This window comes from Exophiala xenobiotica (assembly GCF_000835505.1).
Source record: "Exophiala xenobiotica strain CBS 118157 unplaced genomic scaffold supercont1.3, whole genome shotgun sequence".
In the NCBI taxonomy this organism is placed as follows: domain Eukaryota; kingdom Fungi; phylum Ascomycota; class Eurotiomycetes; order Chaetothyriales; family Herpotrichiellaceae; genus Exophiala; species Exophiala xenobiotica.
In genome coordinates, this window is record NW_013562492.1 from 2,753,593 (window position 1) to 2,772,497 (window position 18,905).

The 18,905-nt window shown below is 51.8% G+C and overlaps 5 protein-coding genes across 6 annotated transcripts; 2 read left to right on the forward strand and 3 right to left on the reverse strand.

Annotated features, from left to right (window-relative positions):
• Nucleotides 1-905: 905 nt before the first annotated feature.
• Nucleotides 906-1,973, reverse strand: PV05_05240 (uncharacterized protein). Its single transcript, XM_013461721.1, has 2 exons — nt 1,789-1,973; nt 906-1,732 (listed from the first exon to the last, which is right to left on the reverse strand). Exon 2 carries the CDS (start codon nt 1,584-1,586, stop codon nt 1,266-1,268), a length of 321 nt encoding a protein of 106 aa, XP_013317175.1. The 5' UTR covers nt 1,587-1,732; nt 1,789-1,973; the 3' UTR covers nt 906-1,265.
• A 1,254-nt stretch (nt 1,974-3,227) lies between these two features.
• PV05_05241 (uncharacterized protein) lies at nt 3,228-6,621 on the forward strand. The gene has a single exon (XM_013461722.1). It carries the CDS (start codon nt 3,977-3,979, stop codon nt 6,251-6,253), a length of 2,277 nt encoding a protein of 758 aa, XP_013317176.1. The 5' UTR covers nt 3,228-3,976; the 3' UTR covers nt 6,254-6,621.
• A 232-nt stretch (nt 6,622-6,853) lies between these two features.
• Nucleotides 6,854-8,487, forward strand: PV05_05242 (small COPII coat GTPase sar1). The gene is made up of 6 exons (XM_013461723.1): nt 6,854-7,052; nt 7,111-7,214; nt 7,338-7,377; nt 7,435-7,500; nt 7,566-7,865; nt 7,942-8,487. Exons 1-6 carry the CDS (start codon nt 7,034-7,036, stop codon nt 7,980-7,982), a joined length of 570 nt encoding a protein of 189 aa, XP_013317177.1. The 5' UTR covers nt 6,854-7,033; the 3' UTR covers nt 7,983-8,487.
• A 453-nt stretch (nt 8,488-8,940) lies between these two features.
• On the reverse strand, nt 8,941-11,450 carry PV05_05243. 2 transcript variants are annotated; one of them, XM_013461725.1, is made up of 6 exons: nt 11,066-11,450; nt 10,674-10,970; nt 10,207-10,608; nt 9,797-10,096; nt 9,714-9,742; nt 8,941-9,612 (listed from the first exon to the last, which is right to left on the reverse strand). In XM_013461725.1, the coding sequence occupies exons 2-6, from the start codon at nt 10,851-10,853 to the stop codon at nt 9,597-9,599; spliced, it is 927 nt and encodes a 308-aa protein (XP_013317179.1). In that variant the 5' UTR covers nt 10,854-10,970; nt 11,066-11,450; the 3' UTR covers nt 8,941-9,596. The 2 variants fall into 2 exon arrangements, with proteins under 2 accessions (XP_013317179.1, XP_013317178.1); XM_013461724.1 differs by having other exon boundaries at nt 8,941-9,742.
• Nucleotides 11,451-12,132: 682 nt separating this feature from the next.
• On the reverse strand, nt 12,133-15,587 carry PV05_05244 (uncharacterized protein). The gene is made up of 3 exons (XM_013461726.1): nt 15,136-15,587; nt 14,918-15,079; nt 12,133-14,790 (listed from the first exon to the last, which is right to left on the reverse strand). The coding sequence occupies exons 2-3, from the start codon at nt 14,957-14,959 to the stop codon at nt 12,523-12,525; spliced, it is 2,310 nt and encodes a 769-aa protein (XP_013317180.1). The 5' UTR covers nt 14,960-15,079; nt 15,136-15,587; the 3' UTR covers nt 12,133-12,522.
• Nucleotides 15,588-18,905: the final 3,318 nt, after the last annotated feature.

An 18,905-nucleotide genomic window follows, 5' to 3' on the forward strand; every position in this document is an offset into this window, starting at 1 on the left:
CGTCCAGAGTACTATGTAGATTTAAGCTCACTCTACTCTTCGCTTGTGCGCAAGATCGGCAGCTCCTGAATCTGATACAAGTGATGGAGCCCGTCAAGCGAGAGTGATGTTTGAACCCCATTATACCCGAACCCTCACACTACGACGAAAATCACATACTAGAGCTCCACCATATTTCAGCTTGATCCAACCTAGAGACGTCGTACGCGTCCATGCGTGTCTCCCTTCTGTCCCTACCTAAAGTATGCGAACTCCAGGAGAAACTACGGTGAGAGAACGGGGTCGTCATGTGAGGCACGTCTAAGCATGAATGAGCAGGAGATCAGATGGGTACCCCACCAGGATACTCGGCTCGCTGCCGACCCTGAAACAGGAACGGGCATGACATTTCAGGTCATGGGGTGGACTAGAGTACCATACTACGATGCGGTGGGTTGTAAGGCAGTGAATACTATGGTACGCGCCCACACGATAGAAGCATAGAATTGCCCTGCATGTACGTGCCGCTGAGGGGTCGGACAGCTTCCTAGTATGGCCGAGTGCCTATATTCAGGCTTGGCTTTTGTACAGGCAGGGCATTGGTCTTTTGGTAGCTTTACGGCCGTGTTGGTGGACGAAATTTCGAAACAACTCTGAAAACGGCAAATCATCATCCCAATACGGTCATTCTGCTCTGGGAAAGCGTCTGGCTGGAGAGTCCGTCGGCAATTGTCTGCATGACAAGTCTCAGCAAATCAGGAACGCGACGTCGGCAGCGCTGCAACGATTTGCGTTTGCATTACGAAGAACATGACTCGCGGTAAGAACAAGGCCTCCGGAGGATTTGGCAGAAAGGCAAAGGGCCTTTACAAGTCACAAAGTCACAAGTCGGTGCGAGTATCAAGCGTGGGGTGAAGTGATGCAGAAGCGTTGCATTAGGCTTAGATTTTCTGGAGCCTGTGATTGGCTTTCGAAAAATGCCTCATAGTAAATCTCGACCTGCCGTGGGGCTGGACCACCTGGGCCCTTGTTCTTGGGAATTGGGATACCCATTCACGGTCTTTTTGCGAAGGCCAGAACCCACCACGCATCGCCATCATACTGGATGCAAGAAAGAAATACCACACCTCGTCCAAGCAGAAAGGTGGATGCAGCCTGCATTCATGCCTCCGCACAAGAAAAAGGACCAGCTGTTTGTAGCTCGCATATAGTCGATGCCGCTACGCAAGCTCTTTGCGCATGCGAACCGCATGAAGCTCCAATGTCTTCTGTTAGTAGCGGAAACCTCATGGTGTCAGCTGTCCGAGTGTTCGTTCTGGCCGACAAACGGCATTCCAGAAACAACAGAATTTCCGGAAACACTGGCGAGTCCGAGCACTGACTCTGTTGACCGCCATTTGCAGCGTTCCAGTCCGAGATACTCGTATGGACCTCGAAGTGCTTTGACACCTCGAGACACGGGCCGCTGTGGGTTCTCGTTGGTGTTGTGGAGAGCTACTGAACTCATCCCTTGGGTCAGACTCTGGGCGCGTTTCGAGATAGCGCGTGCAAGTTGGCTTGTGGGCTCGCCAAAGCTGAGATGAGTATGCATGCACCCTGCACAGCATCCAGGGTCAGGTGCAGGATGACTTTATCAATGGGGAAGACTTTTGTCACATTTGGCGTCAGATCCCCCCTGACTGAAGCATCTCGACCTCGTATACGGCCGTCGTGCCTGCACCGCGCGGCCCGTGCAGGAACAGCTGTACGGTATCTAGATGGATAGTGGTCAGCCGGTCATGACGCGAAGTAAAAGAGCAATTAGCGCACTGGCCTCAATTGAGGTGTTGTCGAGAGCAATAGTGGTCTCCATCAGTGATTAAATGGAGTGCGGAATTATCGACGTCATCATCCACTCACAGATCGAGCTCCCTACAAGCTTCTTTCAGGTCTTGGAGGGTGGTACCGCAGTATAGAAAAGACACATGGAATCCGGTGTCATGCCTGCAGGGTGTGGGCAGTATGACGCGTGTATACCAGTTTAAGGGTGCCTGGTGCCCCGAACCAGGTACAAGGGACACATCTTCTGGCTTGTTCTCTTGACGCAAGTATTGTCGTCCGGAGTCGTGTCAAGTCTTGGGCATTACGCAGACTCCGCGATCGTTTAGGCTGGGAAAAGGCAGTTGCTTTTCGACAATTGGATGATTAGAGAAGCGGCTTGACGAACGGGTCGATACGGAGGCTAAGGCACCATATTCGCCAACGTAATACGACCCCGGAGAGGTCGTTGTCAGGAGCAAACATAGATGTGGCGGCAGATCTCTTTGTATCGGACAGTCGGGAAGCCATATTCAGGATTCACAAAGGTTGAGGTCATACATTCAGGTCAACGTTGCCGCCTTCCCGAAGCTACCTAGGTATGGTTGCTGGAGAAGTGTTGACATAGACCCTGAGGTCTGATATTGGTTGATGACTTCCTACTGTGTAGATGTCAATGTCATTGTCTGACCCACGGTAACTGTTGCGAAAACCCTGATCAGCAGCAGAAAGACCGGCACGTTGCCTGGCACGGTATCCGTACATCATCGAAACAAGATCCAGGTGAAACGTGGACAATCTTTGTTGACAGGATCAGCGGAGCTTTGAGATTCGGACAACAATGCTACAAATTTAGCACAGGACAAGGAAAACGCCCGGGGCGATACAGCCCAAAGGCTGAGCAGTATCGCCCGTAATTAGATTTGTTTGTCAGACGGTTTCACAGTTGATTTGCTTCTGAAGATGTAAGGATGGTCGTGAATGGTTTAGCAATACATGTGCTTGTCTGGACATAATTTCCAGTATGGTTTGTTCACCGATGGAAAGCCGTTGTAATTTGGGTCCCTCAGTCCGACTGGATCCGTGAGAACATCGCAGGGTTGGCCGGTGGATTGTTGTTTTTGGAGGGCTAAAGTCTAGGGGCGTATCGGTTGGTGGTCAAGCTAATTACATCGAGAGGAAGCAGCTAGTTCAGGCGCCTCTGACGCTGACGCTGGAAAGGAATGATCACCGCCAAAGCCTCTTTGTCGGCTGCCATTTGAGACCTAGTGCAGGGAGCCGTGTTGGCAGACACAAAAGATCAGCTAAAAAGCGAACCTTGAGAGCGGCCACATGGACGGTGCAAATGCCGCTGTCTGACAAAAGGAATAACTAAGAGTGAAAAGGTTCTTTGCCTTTGCAAGCACGGCAAATCCCTCCTAAAAGTCGGCCGCGCCCCTGGAAGAGAACCCACCACACACAGAAAAATCCTGTTTTCGCTCGTCAGTCAGAAGTCATCCCACCGACACTGTCCAAGCCAAAAACCCTGCTTGCACGGTCAATTTCTACTGGCCGCCTCTCCCTCCCTCTCTCGCTCTCTCGCTGGTACAGGCACTGCCGACTTGCTCACAAATCTCCAACTCTTTTTTCGCGGCTGCCCGCACTTTTTCCCTCATCGAAACAGCACCCATCCCGATCTCTCCTCTGCAACCCTTCAACCTACCACACCACCCACCCTCCTTCTTCCTCCTCTCCTTCCGTCCTCCTCCTACTGCTCCTCGCATCTATTCCCTTCTCTCCGTTTCAGCTGGATTCGCGTAAGCGATCTCCTGTCTGAATCATTATATTTGCCGTTCCTAGTCCTAGGAGCGTTGTTTTGTCCGCCCTACGCTTCCCGACGCCGTCGCAGTCCGCACATCACAACGCCACCTGACGCAGCCCGACTCTTTTAGCGACCACAGGAATCTTCGGTCGCCTACTCTCCTCTCCTCGTTTTCCTTTCTACGGTGTGGTCGCTGTTCAGTCGAGTCCCCTCAGTTTCAACCTTAGAAACCATGTCGGAACCCAATTTATAACCACGGCGGTCCCTTGGGCCAACCGTACTCACCAACACAGAAGTCCTCGCCGGACTTCGTGTTAATTTCCCTGCCTGAAGGACCCTGCTACAGTATTTACGATATCCTTCGAGTCCACATTCTACATTTCCCCCTTTCCAGCCTAAATGGCACACCATCAAAAACATCACACAGATGAGCGAAGAGGAAGTTCAGCCGTGCAGAGCTTATTGAAGATGTTCAATCTGTCAACCGCTCCCACCGTCGCTCTCGCCGATGAGGAGATCAGTTCTGAAGCGGACGAACCCCCGGATAATCGTCTCAGACCTCTCAGAGAACAGCCACAACGGCACACTGTGTACAGCCGAGCCATGGCACCTTCGAACCCTCGCCGCGAGTCCCTTTTGACTCGCGCTATTAGGGCCGAGTCCAAGCACGACGAACACTCTCCAACCTCGTCTGCCAGTCGCGGTCTCTCGACGACCTCTTCGCACAGTACCGCGTCTACTGCCGAATTGACAAGCGATGCCGACATCACCAGCCCATCACGCTCCGCTACTCCGAGCCCACCTCCTCTTCCTGGTCGCTTCGCTCAGCTGCTGAGCGGCAAGAGACCGTCTCCTTCGAAAGTAGTTATTGCCCCCGTCACCAGGGATGACAAGCCAAGCGTGGCCGATCTCGGCGAAGCTGCTGTTGAGAAAACCCTTGGCCGAAAACGGTGTATTATGTTCGCTTGTGGGGGGACTGAATCTGAGAAGAGCAAGGACGACGTGTCGGCGCCAAAAAAGACTGTTGCTGAACCAGAAGTGCCCAAGCGGAAATGCATGCTCACCTTTGCGTGCCCAACCCGGACGAGCTCCACCGAGAAGAATCCCTCGGCATCGAAATTACGTGTCGAGCAGAAGTCTCCTCGTCTTCCATCACCGGCACCTCCGTCAAGGCGCAAATCGAGTGTGGAATCTGTTGACCTTACCGGGCGATCAGCCGAGACCGCGAAGCAGAGTCCTACTGGCCAAAGCAAGCCCAGCCTGCCCTCCCCTCAGCCGACTTTTCATGAGTTCGGTAGCTCACACGATGAGACCGACGCTTGGATTGATCGGCCTAGCCAACACCAAGAAAAGCTCACGCTCGATGATTGCATGAGGAAGGAAAATGAAATCCGCCAAATTGGCAAAGAAGCTGAAGAGGAGGCAGAAGAGGAGGAACGCGAACAGGAAGAATTCGAGGAGGAGTTGGAGTTCAAAGATGCTCATGTTGACGACTTTGCTCCGTCTGAAGAGGAGTCAGATGGCGGAAACGAGTCTGACGATGAGGGCGGGTTTGCCAGTTCTGACGATGAAAGTGATGCCGGCTCGGACTACCAGTTCTGGGCACCTTCCAGAACCACCACGCGGGCAACAAGCGTCGAGAATATGCACATGACCCATTTCAGCTCCCGCCGCCAATCTGATGCAAGCTCAATCGAGTCCGAGGGTCGCGCTGGAATTCCTGCCATGCTTTCAATGAGGAGGCAACTTGAGAATCGTCGTGGTAATGCCCACAGAATCTCCAAGATGAGACCTGGAACGCCCGAGCTACCAGATAGCACTGATTTCGTCTGCGGTACTCTTGACGAAGACCGTCCTCTGGAAGCAGCATATATCTCTTGTCGGGAATTGAGGAAGCGTGAAAAGCATATTCCCATTCCTCAAGACATTGACCCCAGCTTCCCCACGACTGACCCCGAAGAAGAGGAAGACGAGGTGGATGATGTCGAAGAGTCGCAGCATAGTTCTGATGGGCCTCGCTGGCTCACAGAACAATTTGGAGCCCTCGAGGACCTGCGTGGACGGCCAAAAGCATTAATGCCATCGCCGCAAAATCACTCTCCACGAATTCTTCATCCTGCTCGTCGAGGGTTGCATCGGTCACCGGCCCCGAAACATGTCGCACGCTCGCCTCCTCCAAGAAAGCTCTTCGGGCATTCTCCAACGAGAATGAGGTCTCCACCTCCGCCAGCTCGATTAAGGTCGCCACGAGGCTCGCCCACCGGAGTTAAGACTCCTCAAGCCAATATGAGGGGTCTTGCTCAACGTCCCAATATGGAACGGACCGCATCTCTCCCTGACACTCCCAATCCATTCTTCAAGAATTTCAAGATTGGAAGTACATGCATCTCCAACATTGCCTCTGGAGCAGTCACGCCTTCTATGGAGGAACCTCCACGTGCGGACATGCATGTCCGTGGACCTGTCGACATCGTCATCGGTCTGGAGAAGAAACGTCAGAAACGAAAGGAGAAATTTTGGCGCCAACATTGTCGTAAGGCAGCTAGGGAGCAAGCAGAAAGAAAACCCCTCCGTGGCCGTGGTGCCGAAAGGATGAGGGAGCTTGGTCTTGAGTGTGCCGAACGCATGAAGGGTTACGGCATTGGCCAACAGACGCAGCTGGTGATTTCGCTGTGAGGTCTTATGACGACCAAAGCGTGGCCATCGAGCCGCCTTCTGCACATATATCCATTTTATTTGTACGACTTCTACCTGTGGGCGCCAGTTCGGGCCCTTTTTGCACTGTCTTGGTATGTTCTTATATGCCGGGGCATGATGACCTTTCACCAGAGACGGACCTTTCGAAGTCCGTCGTTTGCCGTGGCTCGGCATTATTCCGTTGAGCAGGCACTCTCTTTTTCAGCATAGCTGTGGCGTCTTGATGCAATTGGCATTGTAGATACATATGACCATCAGCATGGTCCTCGGATACAGCGCTAGTCTCGAGCAATCGACTCGATCGATGAGCCTGAATGCACAAATTGAAAACAACATCAGATCTTTTATCCTTGGTTTACGTGTGTTCTCCTATCGCATTCCCATCCAGTTCATTGCCTGAATGTGCTCGTGAACAAGAGTCCAGATGTAGATGACGCCCACCGTTCTGTGTCCTCGAGGCTGGCTTCGATGTCTGCCGAGCTGCCACGTTCAACGGTCAAGGTCACGTGCCGATCTTGCCGCTTGGCACCCTTTGTCCAGATGCGGTTGACGGCTTCGGAAATCGTCCATAGGTCCTCAAGGTGGCCCAACATCGTGACATGACATCTGGCCCGTTGTCCATTGCCTCCCACTAAACAAGAGAACGACTTTCGAGCGTATTTGTCGTTGGCTTTTCATCATCAGCTCCCAGCTTTTGCGATTACCGAGGCCTTTGCTTCTTTTTTCCTTTACCGAACTGCACTTCATACTGACCGCATCATGTGGATCATCAACTGGTGTATGTGATGCTAATGCTCTTGTGCATGGGTACGGATGCTGACATGCTTGTTGCGCAGTTTACGATATTCTTGCCTCACTAGGCCTTCTCAACAAACATGCCAAACTCCTCTTCCTCGGATTGGACAATGCGGGCAAGACGACATTACTACACATGTTGAAGGTACGGCCGAATCCGTAGATTTGAGCGCAGAAGAGGCCTGGCAGATACAGACCTCTCAAGAGAAGCACAATCAGCACATGAGGACAGTGAACAAGAGGCTGATGATGATGATGGGCTTATTAGAATGATCGTGTTGCAATCCTGCAACCTACATTACATCCTAGTATGCCCTCCATCCTGGGTCGTCTTTGAGCAGCATTCCTGATCTATTCTGTGACAGCCTCTGAGGAACTAGCAATTGGCAACAACAGATTTACAACTTTCGATTTGGGTGGTCATCAACAAGGTACGAACACATGCACAGACTTATCCGCATTGCGAAATGTCTTTCTCATTCTCGTTCTTCTACAGCCCGCCGCCTCTGGCGTGATTATTTCCCTGAAGTCTCTGGCATCGTCTTCCTTGTGGATGCCAAGGACCACGAACGTCTCCCGGAAGCCAAAGCCGAACTTGACGCCCTTCTTGCCATGGAAGACCTTGCAAAAACTCCCTTCCTGATTCTCGGAAACAAAATCGATCATCCTGATGCCGTGTCGGAAGACGAGTTGAGACATCAGCTGGGCCTGTATCAGACCACAGGAAAGGGTCGGGTGCCGTTGGAAGGGATCAGACCAATCGAAGTGTTTATGTGCAGTGTTGTCATGAGGCAAGGTGAGTCGTTGAAGCCCATATCAAGATCCATGTGGATATATCATATACCAGCAACACTGACACAGGGTTATCGCAGGTTACGGCGAGGGCATCCGATGGCTCGCGCAGTATGTGTAAGCCTTGCACATAGACAGGCCGCATGGCGATCCAAGTCCAGCCTCCCGGTCTTCGTCCGGTCAATATCAAGGGAACACCTTGAGACATCAATACTATGAACAAGCCATTCAAGATCCCCCTCAAGGTTTGCACAAGCCTGAACGGGCCATATACCATGGGGAAAGTCAGCTTCTCTACCACCAAGCGAGACATCCCACGTTGGAGACCAAGTAATGTCAGATCATGAAATCCACATTAGAAGCTCTTTCTTCACAGATTCTTAAGCTTGTGCAGCAATTGAGATCTCTCTCTTTTTTTTTGCTGGCCAATCCATGGCTGTCTCGTCGTCCGAGGTAGATCACCTTTACAAGCACACCTGTACCTTGTTTACTTCAATTTTCAATAGGATCCTGGTATCCGTTTGATTGCAGAATTCAGTCTTTCGCCGCACTGGGTCAATCAGTCCCCAGCACCCACGCTCCCCCCCGGCCCCTTTCCAACCCCAGCAACAACGACAGGAGCAGCAGCAGCAACAACAACAATAACAAGCACCGCTTGCGTTCGCCGATCAAGTCACTTCAGAAGGACGTCAGCGTATACTGCACCGTTTCCGATGACCATTCGTTCCGGGGTATAATAGCTGAATCTTTGGCCATCGTTTGGCGGGGCGAGAGCCGCCTTGCTGTGTTGGGCGACGACTAGCAAGTGTATTCTCTTCAGATACTGACTGTACCAAATTTCATGCCCTTGTCTGTTATGTCCTTCCCATAACAGCATGTGGATTTGGACATGGAAGAGCAGTCTCGTCCAGAAATCCTAATTTGGTCATACAAAAAAGAGAACAGCAAACAGACATGGTTGGGCACCTGTTTGCAGAGTCGGTGAGCAATGCGCAGACAGGGTATCTGCGATATGCGAAGGGTCGAGAGGAGGTTTGCGTGGCTATGGACAGGCCGAGACTGGAAAGAAACTCATGATCATCAGGGTAGTGCGTGAATGCGTCTCTACTATTCTTGACAACTCGACATAGTCATATCTCTCTGGCATTGCTGTGCTGAATGAATCGCATGCATCGTCGTCAAAGTCTGATGACTCGTCAAGCATGAAAAAACCATCTTGCATGTTACAGGAGAATGGAGAATGTGCACACCGACACCTGGTCGCATCATCTCTCATCTCGTTCTCTTTCGTTTTCTCACACTCTTTAACACAGCGAAAAGGAGGTTTGCAGTTGAATTAGTACCACCATGGCCAAAAAAGCAGTGCCGCGTCTCCCGTCCCACAGCTATGGATCGCACAAAGTCCCGCCACCCATTTGCCATTTGACGGTTGAAAACACGAGGAGTCCCCATTTGGTATCGGCTCGACCCTGGCTTGTCGCCTTGAAAAGAAGACATCGGTTTACGGATACATATTTTCCTGTTGATGTTGTTCATTGAGTAAGATGTTGCCAAGAAGCCCACTCGGTCAGAGGGAATTTGTCAACGTATGGAGGCGATGAGGCTAGAGCTGGCGAATTTCGTCTACAGGTCCAAAATTGAGGTCCAGGAAAAGGTGGGCGTTCTGTTGCGTGCTTCCGAACCGGAGGAAACAGGACAACGGTTACCGTTTCGTCGGGGAAGGTAGAAAGCGATCCTATCTTCTTCCAAACCTGCTATCACGATATCGAATCAGCCCAAGCCGGGAGACTAGGTTTTGGACTTGCGGGGCGGAGTAGTGGGCCTGCTTGAGCTCTTCGAGCTATAGACATACTTTTGTTTCTTTTCGGCTGGCTTGAGAATCTGGTACAGGTACGTCAGCAAAAACGATTTATAGGTCGGCGGACATTGCCGTACCTGAAACGAGCACAATAGACTCTCATCGACGCTCATCATGGCTCCAGCGTTATCGAATTCGCCACAGTAATTAGGCGCGCTGAAGAGCGTAACGAGTTGCCGTTTGGAAAAGAACTCGTAACCGTCTTCGACTACTTGATGGGCACGGCAGATCAAGTCCATGTCATGCTTTTGCAGGAACCTCGATACAACATCGGGGCCGAATGTGAAGGAGACTCCACGATCGTTCTCGCTCCAGCCAGTGATATCCTTGTCTGGATCTGACCAAAGCAAGTCGCAGAGAAGACCGCAGTCAGGGATCTGTGTCTTGTCAGTATGCGTTACGGTCGATGTGATGGATATGAATGGCATAGATGGCGTAATGTTGCATGGGCCATCTTTGTGCAACCTGAAGGGAACGATTGGCTTACATCTGTTGGGCGCATGACGCGGCGTATTTGTTCCATTGAGTTAAGATCCGGGCTCAATCCTCCATGCATGGTGAAGATCTTCTCATCGATGATCGCGGCGATGGGCAAGCAGTTGAAACAATCAGTAAATGTCTTCCACAGCTTGATGTTGTATCGTCGTTTGCATTCATCGTAGAAGCCATAGATACGATTGATCGAGGCACATTCGTGATTCCCTCGCAGGACGAAGAAATTCTCGGGATATTTGATCTTGTATGCAAGGAGCAGACAGATGGTCTCCAGGGACTGTTTACCACGATCCACGTAGTCGCCGAGGAATAGGTAGTTCGCTTCTGGGGGGAATCCGCCGTATTCGAACAATCGGAGGAGATCGTAATATTGACCGTGAATATCGCCACAAATCTAGGAGAGTAAAGTCAGTGCGACATCCTCCTATGAGTTCGACATTGGATCCGCGAGACCCGTACCTTGATTGGGGCTTCCAATTCAAGCAGTATAGGTTGGGAGATGAAGATTTCCCGGGCCTTTGTGCACAAGTACCGAATCTCGGCTTCCAGCAGCTGCACTTGTTTTCCTGGTCTGCTTCCTCTGACCTCCAGGAGTCGGTCAATGACAGAATCTAGATCCACCTCATGCTGGTCTGCCATGATGCTATCGCCGCGGGCGGGGCAGGGTGGAAGGAGGAGGGCGCCGACCAGATAGGGTCGGGAGGGGTGAGGAACGAGAGATCGATGTGCGAAGGATCTTGTGAGAAGCGCAGTGGTCTGTTGGAAGGCAATTAGGATCGATTTTAGATAAAATTTCAACCTCAAGGAGGGGAAGCTGACGCAAGTCACAGGCTTGTCAAGGCGAAACGTACCAAGTACGGGTTAGGTCCTCTGAGGTAGCCTGTAGACGGCTCAGCGAGAAGGTCCTACTGGGACTTGAGGCTCGACGAAGGGATGGGCGCAAGATGGCGAGTTGGTACCGGCTAGAGTGTTGTTATCGCGTCGGGAGCGTGTGGAACAGACAGGCTGAGGGGGTTGTCTGCGGCGCAGGAGGGCGGTTGAAGCGGCAGGGTCACTTCTTCTCTCATCAACTATGAAGCCAGGCCCGTCGAGATGTAGTGATGCCGCAATGCAGATGGTCTGGGGTACGAGTAACGTGAAATTGGAACCGTAGAGCAGGTGTTGAACCGCGGGATGAGGATGGCGGATTTGCTATTTTCAATCCTGGCAGGCGGTGTTGGTCTTGGCGCTGGCGACAAAGAGGAGCAGAGGAGCAAAGCAGGAGGAGACGCAACTTTGAAGACTATGGGAGGGGCCTTTCTGCCACCAAAATTAAACCTACTCTACCTGACACCTTTTTCTTTACCACATTTACTCTCCTGTCCCACTGCGACATTGTGTCTCAAAATCATACGAACGTCGGGATCCGTCCATTGAGTCAGCATCAGCCTCGTCGTCACCTTTCGCACCCAGTTCGCTAACGTGAGATCTTTCATGGAGTCGAGAACCGAATGGCATCTGCTCGCCATTGCTGATGTTGTGGCGGCGACTGGGCCACCCCAGCAGCCAGAGGAATGTAGGCTAATCGCGACAGCTTCCGCTAGCGCCATCGCGTTGCGCCCATACCCATCCCATGCCCAGCGAATTTCGCTGCTCGCTGTCGCCAACTCAACGAGTCGGATGTGCCGCGAACTGATGGTATTCTTGATTCCAAGAAATTCTGGGGAACTATCCTCAACTGGTGGCCGATATTATTGCAGCACCTGTGCAGACGCTGGAACGTCCTTATGATAGCATTTTCACCCTTACCCCTGACTCTGAATTCCCCCATGGAGCGGTGTCAGAACTTTGTTGTTACTGGTGTTCATTGAGCCCGGGACGCCCAAGGTGGAGCTGTCGAACGGCTAGGACTGTCAAGAATTCAATAGTTGGAAAATGCTAAGAGGAAGGGGTTTATATTCTCCGGTGTACGCCAGAATATATCATTAAAGAAAGGAGTTTCTTCCGCCCTCGCCCATCAATTCATACCTCATGCTTCATGTCTGATGTATCAAGCAATGCAACAAAGCGGGATCAAACAACCAAGTCAATCAGATCACCGTCGCTATGCATTAAACATAAATCTTTGCAACAGGGCCGCATAAAAAGCAGACATCATACCCAGACCATAAATCCTTGCAATGCCTCCTTGGTCTTGCAGTAACCTCACAAACGAATGGGTATAAGACTGCGGTCGTGAAAACTCCGTTGCTCATAAAGAAAACATCCCGGTCTAGAAAGCGCAAAATGCAAGGGCGAAAACGCAGACGACCGACACTGGTTGCGACACTCAGCCCAGAGTTCGGCCGCCGCTGACAATAACTGGATGGCCGGGACGGTGTAGGGAATGATGCCCTAGTGCTTGTCCCTGAGTCACTTCCAGGTGATGGCTATTATGCCAATTCTGGTCTCCCAGAACACTCAGCCAATTGTTGCCGAATTCCTGTCGCAAAGCTTCGACTTTGGCTCGGTAATCATCCTCTTGGTTTGCTTGATGGCTGGAACCGAGGGACGCGGCTTGAGTGGATCCATCGTACAGATCTTCATCTATAGGGTCTCCCTGCGTTGAGGCTGGTACTGGCGAATCTCGGGCACCTGATTGGGGTCTCTGGTCAACAGTAGGGGATTCTTCGATTATGGTAGCAGCAATGTCCTCATCTGGCACACGCGCGAAGTTCTCGTCCTTTGCCAGATCAACAATGCGCCTCCTAGGCACCTTTTTGCGGCGTGTCGTATTAATTATGGCTTCCGTTTGCTGGCTCGGACTCAGCTGTGTCTGCTCAGAAGGTTGAAAGATCAGGGGTGATTCAGCAATTCGTATTGACGGCGGTGCAATCTGCCTCTCCACCTCTGGGACTCGTTCCACCAGTTGCTTGCGTTCAGAATAGCCAGGGCCAGTCTCATCGATCACAATATCGTCCACGTAACCGGGCGTCTTCCTGAAGAGATTGAAACTAAGTACCCGGTAATCAGAGTGGGTTTTGGTGAACGGGTTCCGCTTGACCCAGATACGCTTTAGGTTAGGGATGCATGTGAGCCTTGCCATCTCCATAGGATCCGAGAGCTGATTATCCTGAATGTTCAGTTGTTCCAGTGACAGAAGCTTCTCGATACCCGCGAGAGATCGGAGACGATTTGCTTTCAAGTTGACTGTCAATACTGCTGGAAGAGGGTATCTGGCCAGTGATTGAAGAGATCTGATCATACAGTTGGACAAATCAAGGGAAACAAGTCTAGTCAGCGAAGCGAGACTGTCTGGAATCTCCGTGAACAGGTTTGACGAGAGGTTTAGGGAGCGAAGCGTGGCCGCTACCGGCCCAAGACTCCTGGCTGATATGGTGGTCAAGGAATTGTCTGCAAAGGACAAATACTTTAGTCTCTGCCATTTCGCTGGAGGAAGGATGTTCAAGCTAAGCAGGCTGGAAGAACTGTCGCTACGATGCGGCTGGACCGAGTACTCGCTCGAGTTCGAACTGCCAGAACCGGACCTTTTCACCTTGGAAGAATAGGAGCGGACGTGCCTATATGAGCTGGCTGGCCGTGGTGGGCTGGGTCGTTTCGGGGAGACACTTCCCGACATTTGCTTGTCCTTGGACACGAACTCGGCATGATCATCGTGTTCAAGGCTGTCCTCTGCAGGTGAGCCTGGATCTGAATGTGACTGTGCATATCCTACTCGTGGAGTAGAGGGGACTGTCCAAGAATTGGTCGGAGTTGGTGAGCCCCGGCCACCCTTTGTTGAACGCCTTCGACGCTTTTCAGCGTCGTCTAGGACAATGTTAGTCAGGAGCTCTGCGGGATCATCAAGATTGGCCCGTTTGACAGTCAACAGAGTCAGCTGCTCAGCCAGCCGATCCCAGCCATAAAACTGGCGGAAGTCAAGATCGACTATATCCAGCTGTTGAAGGTTCTTGAATGCAAAGAGAGGTACAGCGGTATCGAACGGAAACTCCTCATACCCCTTGATAAGCCTAGCGCGATGATCGGTGGTCAAACGCAGCGAAGGGAGTTTGGTGAACGCGGAATACAGGTACGTCAAATCCGCCTGGATGAGTGCCTTCGCTTTCTCATTTTTGGACGTGCTGCCTCCCAGTCCTAGTGACGACCAAAATGTACTCATTCCGGACATGACACTACGCATGCTGGACACGGAGTGAATGGAGTCTTTGTCGCTGCGCCCTTTCGGTGGCTTGTGTGACTGTAGAAAAGACACGTAGTTCGACGGTGAGGGATCAGTATTCAGGTTTTCCAGACGGATATTCATGGGTCCCACGAGTATGTCCAACTCTTCCATTTGAGACAGGAGATAGAAAAGGTGATGCGGTGTTAATGTCAACAAGGCCGCTTTTGCTGCGTGAGACCTGAAATTCAGCCCAGCAAAGGAAAACGCGGCAGCCAACGCGCCCGAGGAGGTATTCGTGCTCGTGGAGGAGGTACCGGAGGTAACGCTCGAAGCAGTAGAGGATTTGATATTCAGGGAGGACTGCCGTCTGTGGACAGACATTTGCAAGCTGTTTGCAAGTGCCTTCTCGTGTTGGCGGATGAACTGTGCCAGGGACTATGCACCATGTTTCCAATTAGTCAAATGCTCTAGAATTCCTGATTCTGGAACGGCACGCCCGTGCACGTTTCTACGCCCTCTGTGAATGACATTTGCGGGGCGACGTGTAGGTTGTAGTACTCACGCGAATGAAGTGGTGTCCATCCTCGGTTTGCTGGTGTTCCATCTCTTGCTTGGGCGAACCTCAGCGTTCCACGCAGACGTGCCGGTCACAGAACTCGCGGAAGTTGTAACAGATATGTTTATCGGTAAGGGGTGTGAGAGATCAGGTTGCGCGATCCGAAGCCTGTTCGCATGGTTAGTCAGGAGCCAATTGGCGGATCTGGCAGAGCTGAGACACACCAAGACTGTGTAAAGAGGGCATGATGGCATCGAGAGGGTGCAAAATCTGCCTGCACGGCGGGGCGAAAGGCCACCAGGCTGAGTGAGGCTTGTAGCCGTGAAGAGCGCGTGGGCGATGTTCTTCTTGCGAGATCCACTGGTACGACAATAACCCACCCGGGAGATTAAGCAGAATGCTGTGTATATGAATTGATCAGGCCCAAGGTGGCTCCAGCTGCACTGTAAGCAAAAGAGGCTGCGTGACAACAACAGGCGGTAGCCTGACCGTCAGCACTGTGGTAAGCCTCAGGCACCTGGAGGGGTATATTGGAGAAGAGGGTGTGTATAGCAATCAGCGCAAGGGCGAGATGGAGGGTTGGAAGGAGTAGCAACAACAGCAAAGGGTGTAAGTAGGTACCTATTATGTAGTACTATTAGCCCGGGCGGCGGGTTGGAGCGTGGAGAGTTTTGCTATCAAGTTAGATTGGAGGGCCCCGGGTTCAATGGGCGGCGGGAAGCATATCATAAAAACACCACCTCGAGTCTCTCCTGATAGCGCCAGGGTTCGCTGCTAAACACCAAACCCACGAAGCGCCACTGATAGCCCAGCTATCCACTCTTTTGTGACCGGCACCTGACATACTTTGATGCTACAGTCGAAGGAGTTAGGGAGCCCGGGATCCCTCTGCCAAAGGCTCCGACGAGTTATCAGGATTCAGGATCGCCGTCGAGCGTCCAGTCTCTACGAGAACGACTACCAGCCTCACAGACCGAGTCAATGGTGCCAATGCCGCTACATCACTATTACACAATCTTCTGCACTTTGCTAGATGAGGTCGACGCCGCTGAGAAGGGAGTCTGGCCACCTTCAAATCAAATGCTCTGACCCTTTCCATTCTAGCCGTCAGAAATCCGAGTGCTTCACACCCTCTTTGGCGCGTCTGCACACCATTTTCCCCGTCAAGGCTCGATACGTCCCTGATTTCGTCAATTATCATCCAGCTGTCAGAGTCATCACACGAGCCTGACCGAGCCGTAGGCTGGCTCGGCCCTTTGTGGCTCGATATCATCAGAAAGATTGTGCTGCTGCTTGATGACCTCAAAAAACAGAATTCTTTGCAAAACAGAGGCACCGGTATGCCCCTCATGCCCCTCCTCTAGCGAGCAAAGCGGGCCTCGCAGGCTCGACAAGTCTGTGCTCTCCAAGATCACTTGTCAAATTCACGAAGCCTAGCAGTCAGGTAGGACCATGGGCTGTGATGCATTTTAAGCATGACCCACGCCACCAACAAACCGCATATCCAATGGACGAGCTCGCCTCCCCGGTGTGGTCATCTTGCATACAAGTAGTGCGCTCTCATGCATCCTGAATCTTCAAAAAAATGGACATCCTACCCTGACAATTGCTCATTCGAACAGTCAGTCAAATCAGCAGCTCACTCTACTCCTTTGATGGACCACGCAGAGTCGCGTGCGAGCCGACAGACACTGAGGACCCAACACTGCGAGTCCAAGGTTGCGGAAGCCCAACCACGCCTTAGACAGCAAGATTTCAGCATCAACTCAAGCAATCGTGGCCATCGACCAACGACGAGTCGACCAAACGAGCCGAATGTCCGTAACGTCCAGCCCAACGTCACGTTGCCTACTGCTTGTGTATTGCAAATGTTCTCAATCTACTTCATTCCATGTCCAGTGCAAAACGATAGGTCGTAAAGATCGAGCGCTTGACAGATGGCGCTAATGTCAACGTCCGAAAGTCTGTGCTGAGTCGATTGACTGGCCAGGCTTTTGACCGCTACTCTTTTCTCAAGGCCACCCAGAGGGCATGTCGGTCTCGATCAGTTGACACAACGCTCTACTTCTATGCCGCACGGACACGCAACAATCGTTTCACCATTTGCAAGTATATCGTCACCTGTGGATTCGGTGCGCAAGATCCGCCAAGAGGAAAGATGTACGTGTAGCACAGTAGTACCAGCCCATTTGGCCGCTTCGCGCGGTGGGCAAATTAGCTGCATGTCCGACAGACCGCATGATCAGGCTGACTTTCAACGTACTGTGCTAAATCTTCTTACTTCTGGTGGGGATGGGGTTGCTCCACTGCTTGTGGACGGAAACCAAGAACCCTTCACTGCTGAAGACCCTCTTGGTACGTATGGATATAGCTGCTGAGTTCTACAAGCAAGGGGCGAACTCTCAACGTGGGACACCCACACGAGAAAGTGTGCGCAGCCAACGAGGCCCAGCTGGACATGGCGGATACTATGCTCCGAGCACAGCACGGCTATTCCAGCCTACTGTTGTGTTACAAAATGATCACAGCATCGGGATGTTTGGCTATTGGCTGCTCGCGAGCGATCCATACTACACGAAAGCTCGTCAAGTCATGGCGAATCCTCCGACCACTGGGCGATGGGTGATGTTGTTCTTTACCTGCTGCTGGAGCTAGCTGGAGATGTTCTGCTTCGATCATGCATGATGAGCGGTAGTGCGTACAGCTCTACCGATGACGCTGCAGTAGAGCTGCTAACCCATACTTGCGGCGGAGGAAAGTCTCGTGGCCACGAAGTGAAGCGAGCAACTAACCACTCTGGAAGCAGCAACAAGGACGGCCGAGCAGGCTAACTACGAGTATGAATCTAGACGCATTTTCACATGCTCGTAAACTCCTCATCGACAAGATCCTGTGAGGAAATCCCGGCCACCTTTCGGCATTCAACCCAAGTACGTTTGGAAGCGGTGTGATTGCGTCTAAAGGATTGTCTACGGAAATGGAGTGACTGCTAGGTTCCGACAGATCTTCGTGTTTCATATTGTGAAAGATCTTCGGTGGAAAAAGTGCAATAGCGTGCCAGCGCTTGATGGCAGCAATGGCTTCACCCTTCAAAGGTTTCTCTGGTGATTCTTCGGACGACCTGGAAAAGAGCCCCGTTCCAAGAGCAATTTTGACTCGTCAGAGCTCGCTCGTTTGATGCTAGGTATGTATGTCAGGCTTAGGTGCAGAGGTTTGGTGGGATTGAGGTTGCATGCTTCGCATCAGACTGCATCACTCTAAGATCCGATGCGGCATCAAGCAAAGTTAACCCCCACAGTATCAGCATACAATTAGCAGAAAACTGCCTATTCTATGCGAAGCTCTTGACAAATGAGCAGTCTCATTGTATTCATGCAGGTCGCGATCATCTCCACGACGCGCGAAGATCATGCAAATCCCTACTGCACTTTTGATCCTCGCCGAGCAACTGGTGGGGTGGTCGTAGATGGCCAAGGTCGCAGAGGATTTTGTCTCTGGGTCTCATTCGCTTTTAGAACCGCAGAACTGTAATGAACATGCGGACCGATTCGACATGTATCTAGCCGGGCCGCTCGTAGAACATCTTCTTCCGCAGATCTCCGTGCGTCACGTCGACGATACATGAACAGGCTAAACTTGAGCCAGCAGTCATCCTAAAGTCCGGAGACCACCTGCCTGACTTTGACATATACAAGCTATCACGGTGGACATATGCTACGTTTTCTCTGTATGCGCATCCGTACAGGCGGACGCGACAAGGGCGGCAGCGGGTCAACCTAATAGTCGGAAATGCCACCACCTCGTCAATTTCCCGCCCAACATATTCCCGTAGTTGAAGAAAACCGTGACACCTTGCCTGGCTCAAGTCTTCGCACAGTGAACGACGTGCCACGGAAGCACGGTCATCATGACCCCAGGTCCGACCTTCCTTGTAGAACGGAACGACTGATGGGTATGCAACAGAAGCCACCCAGGGGATGCAGAAGCAGTAAGG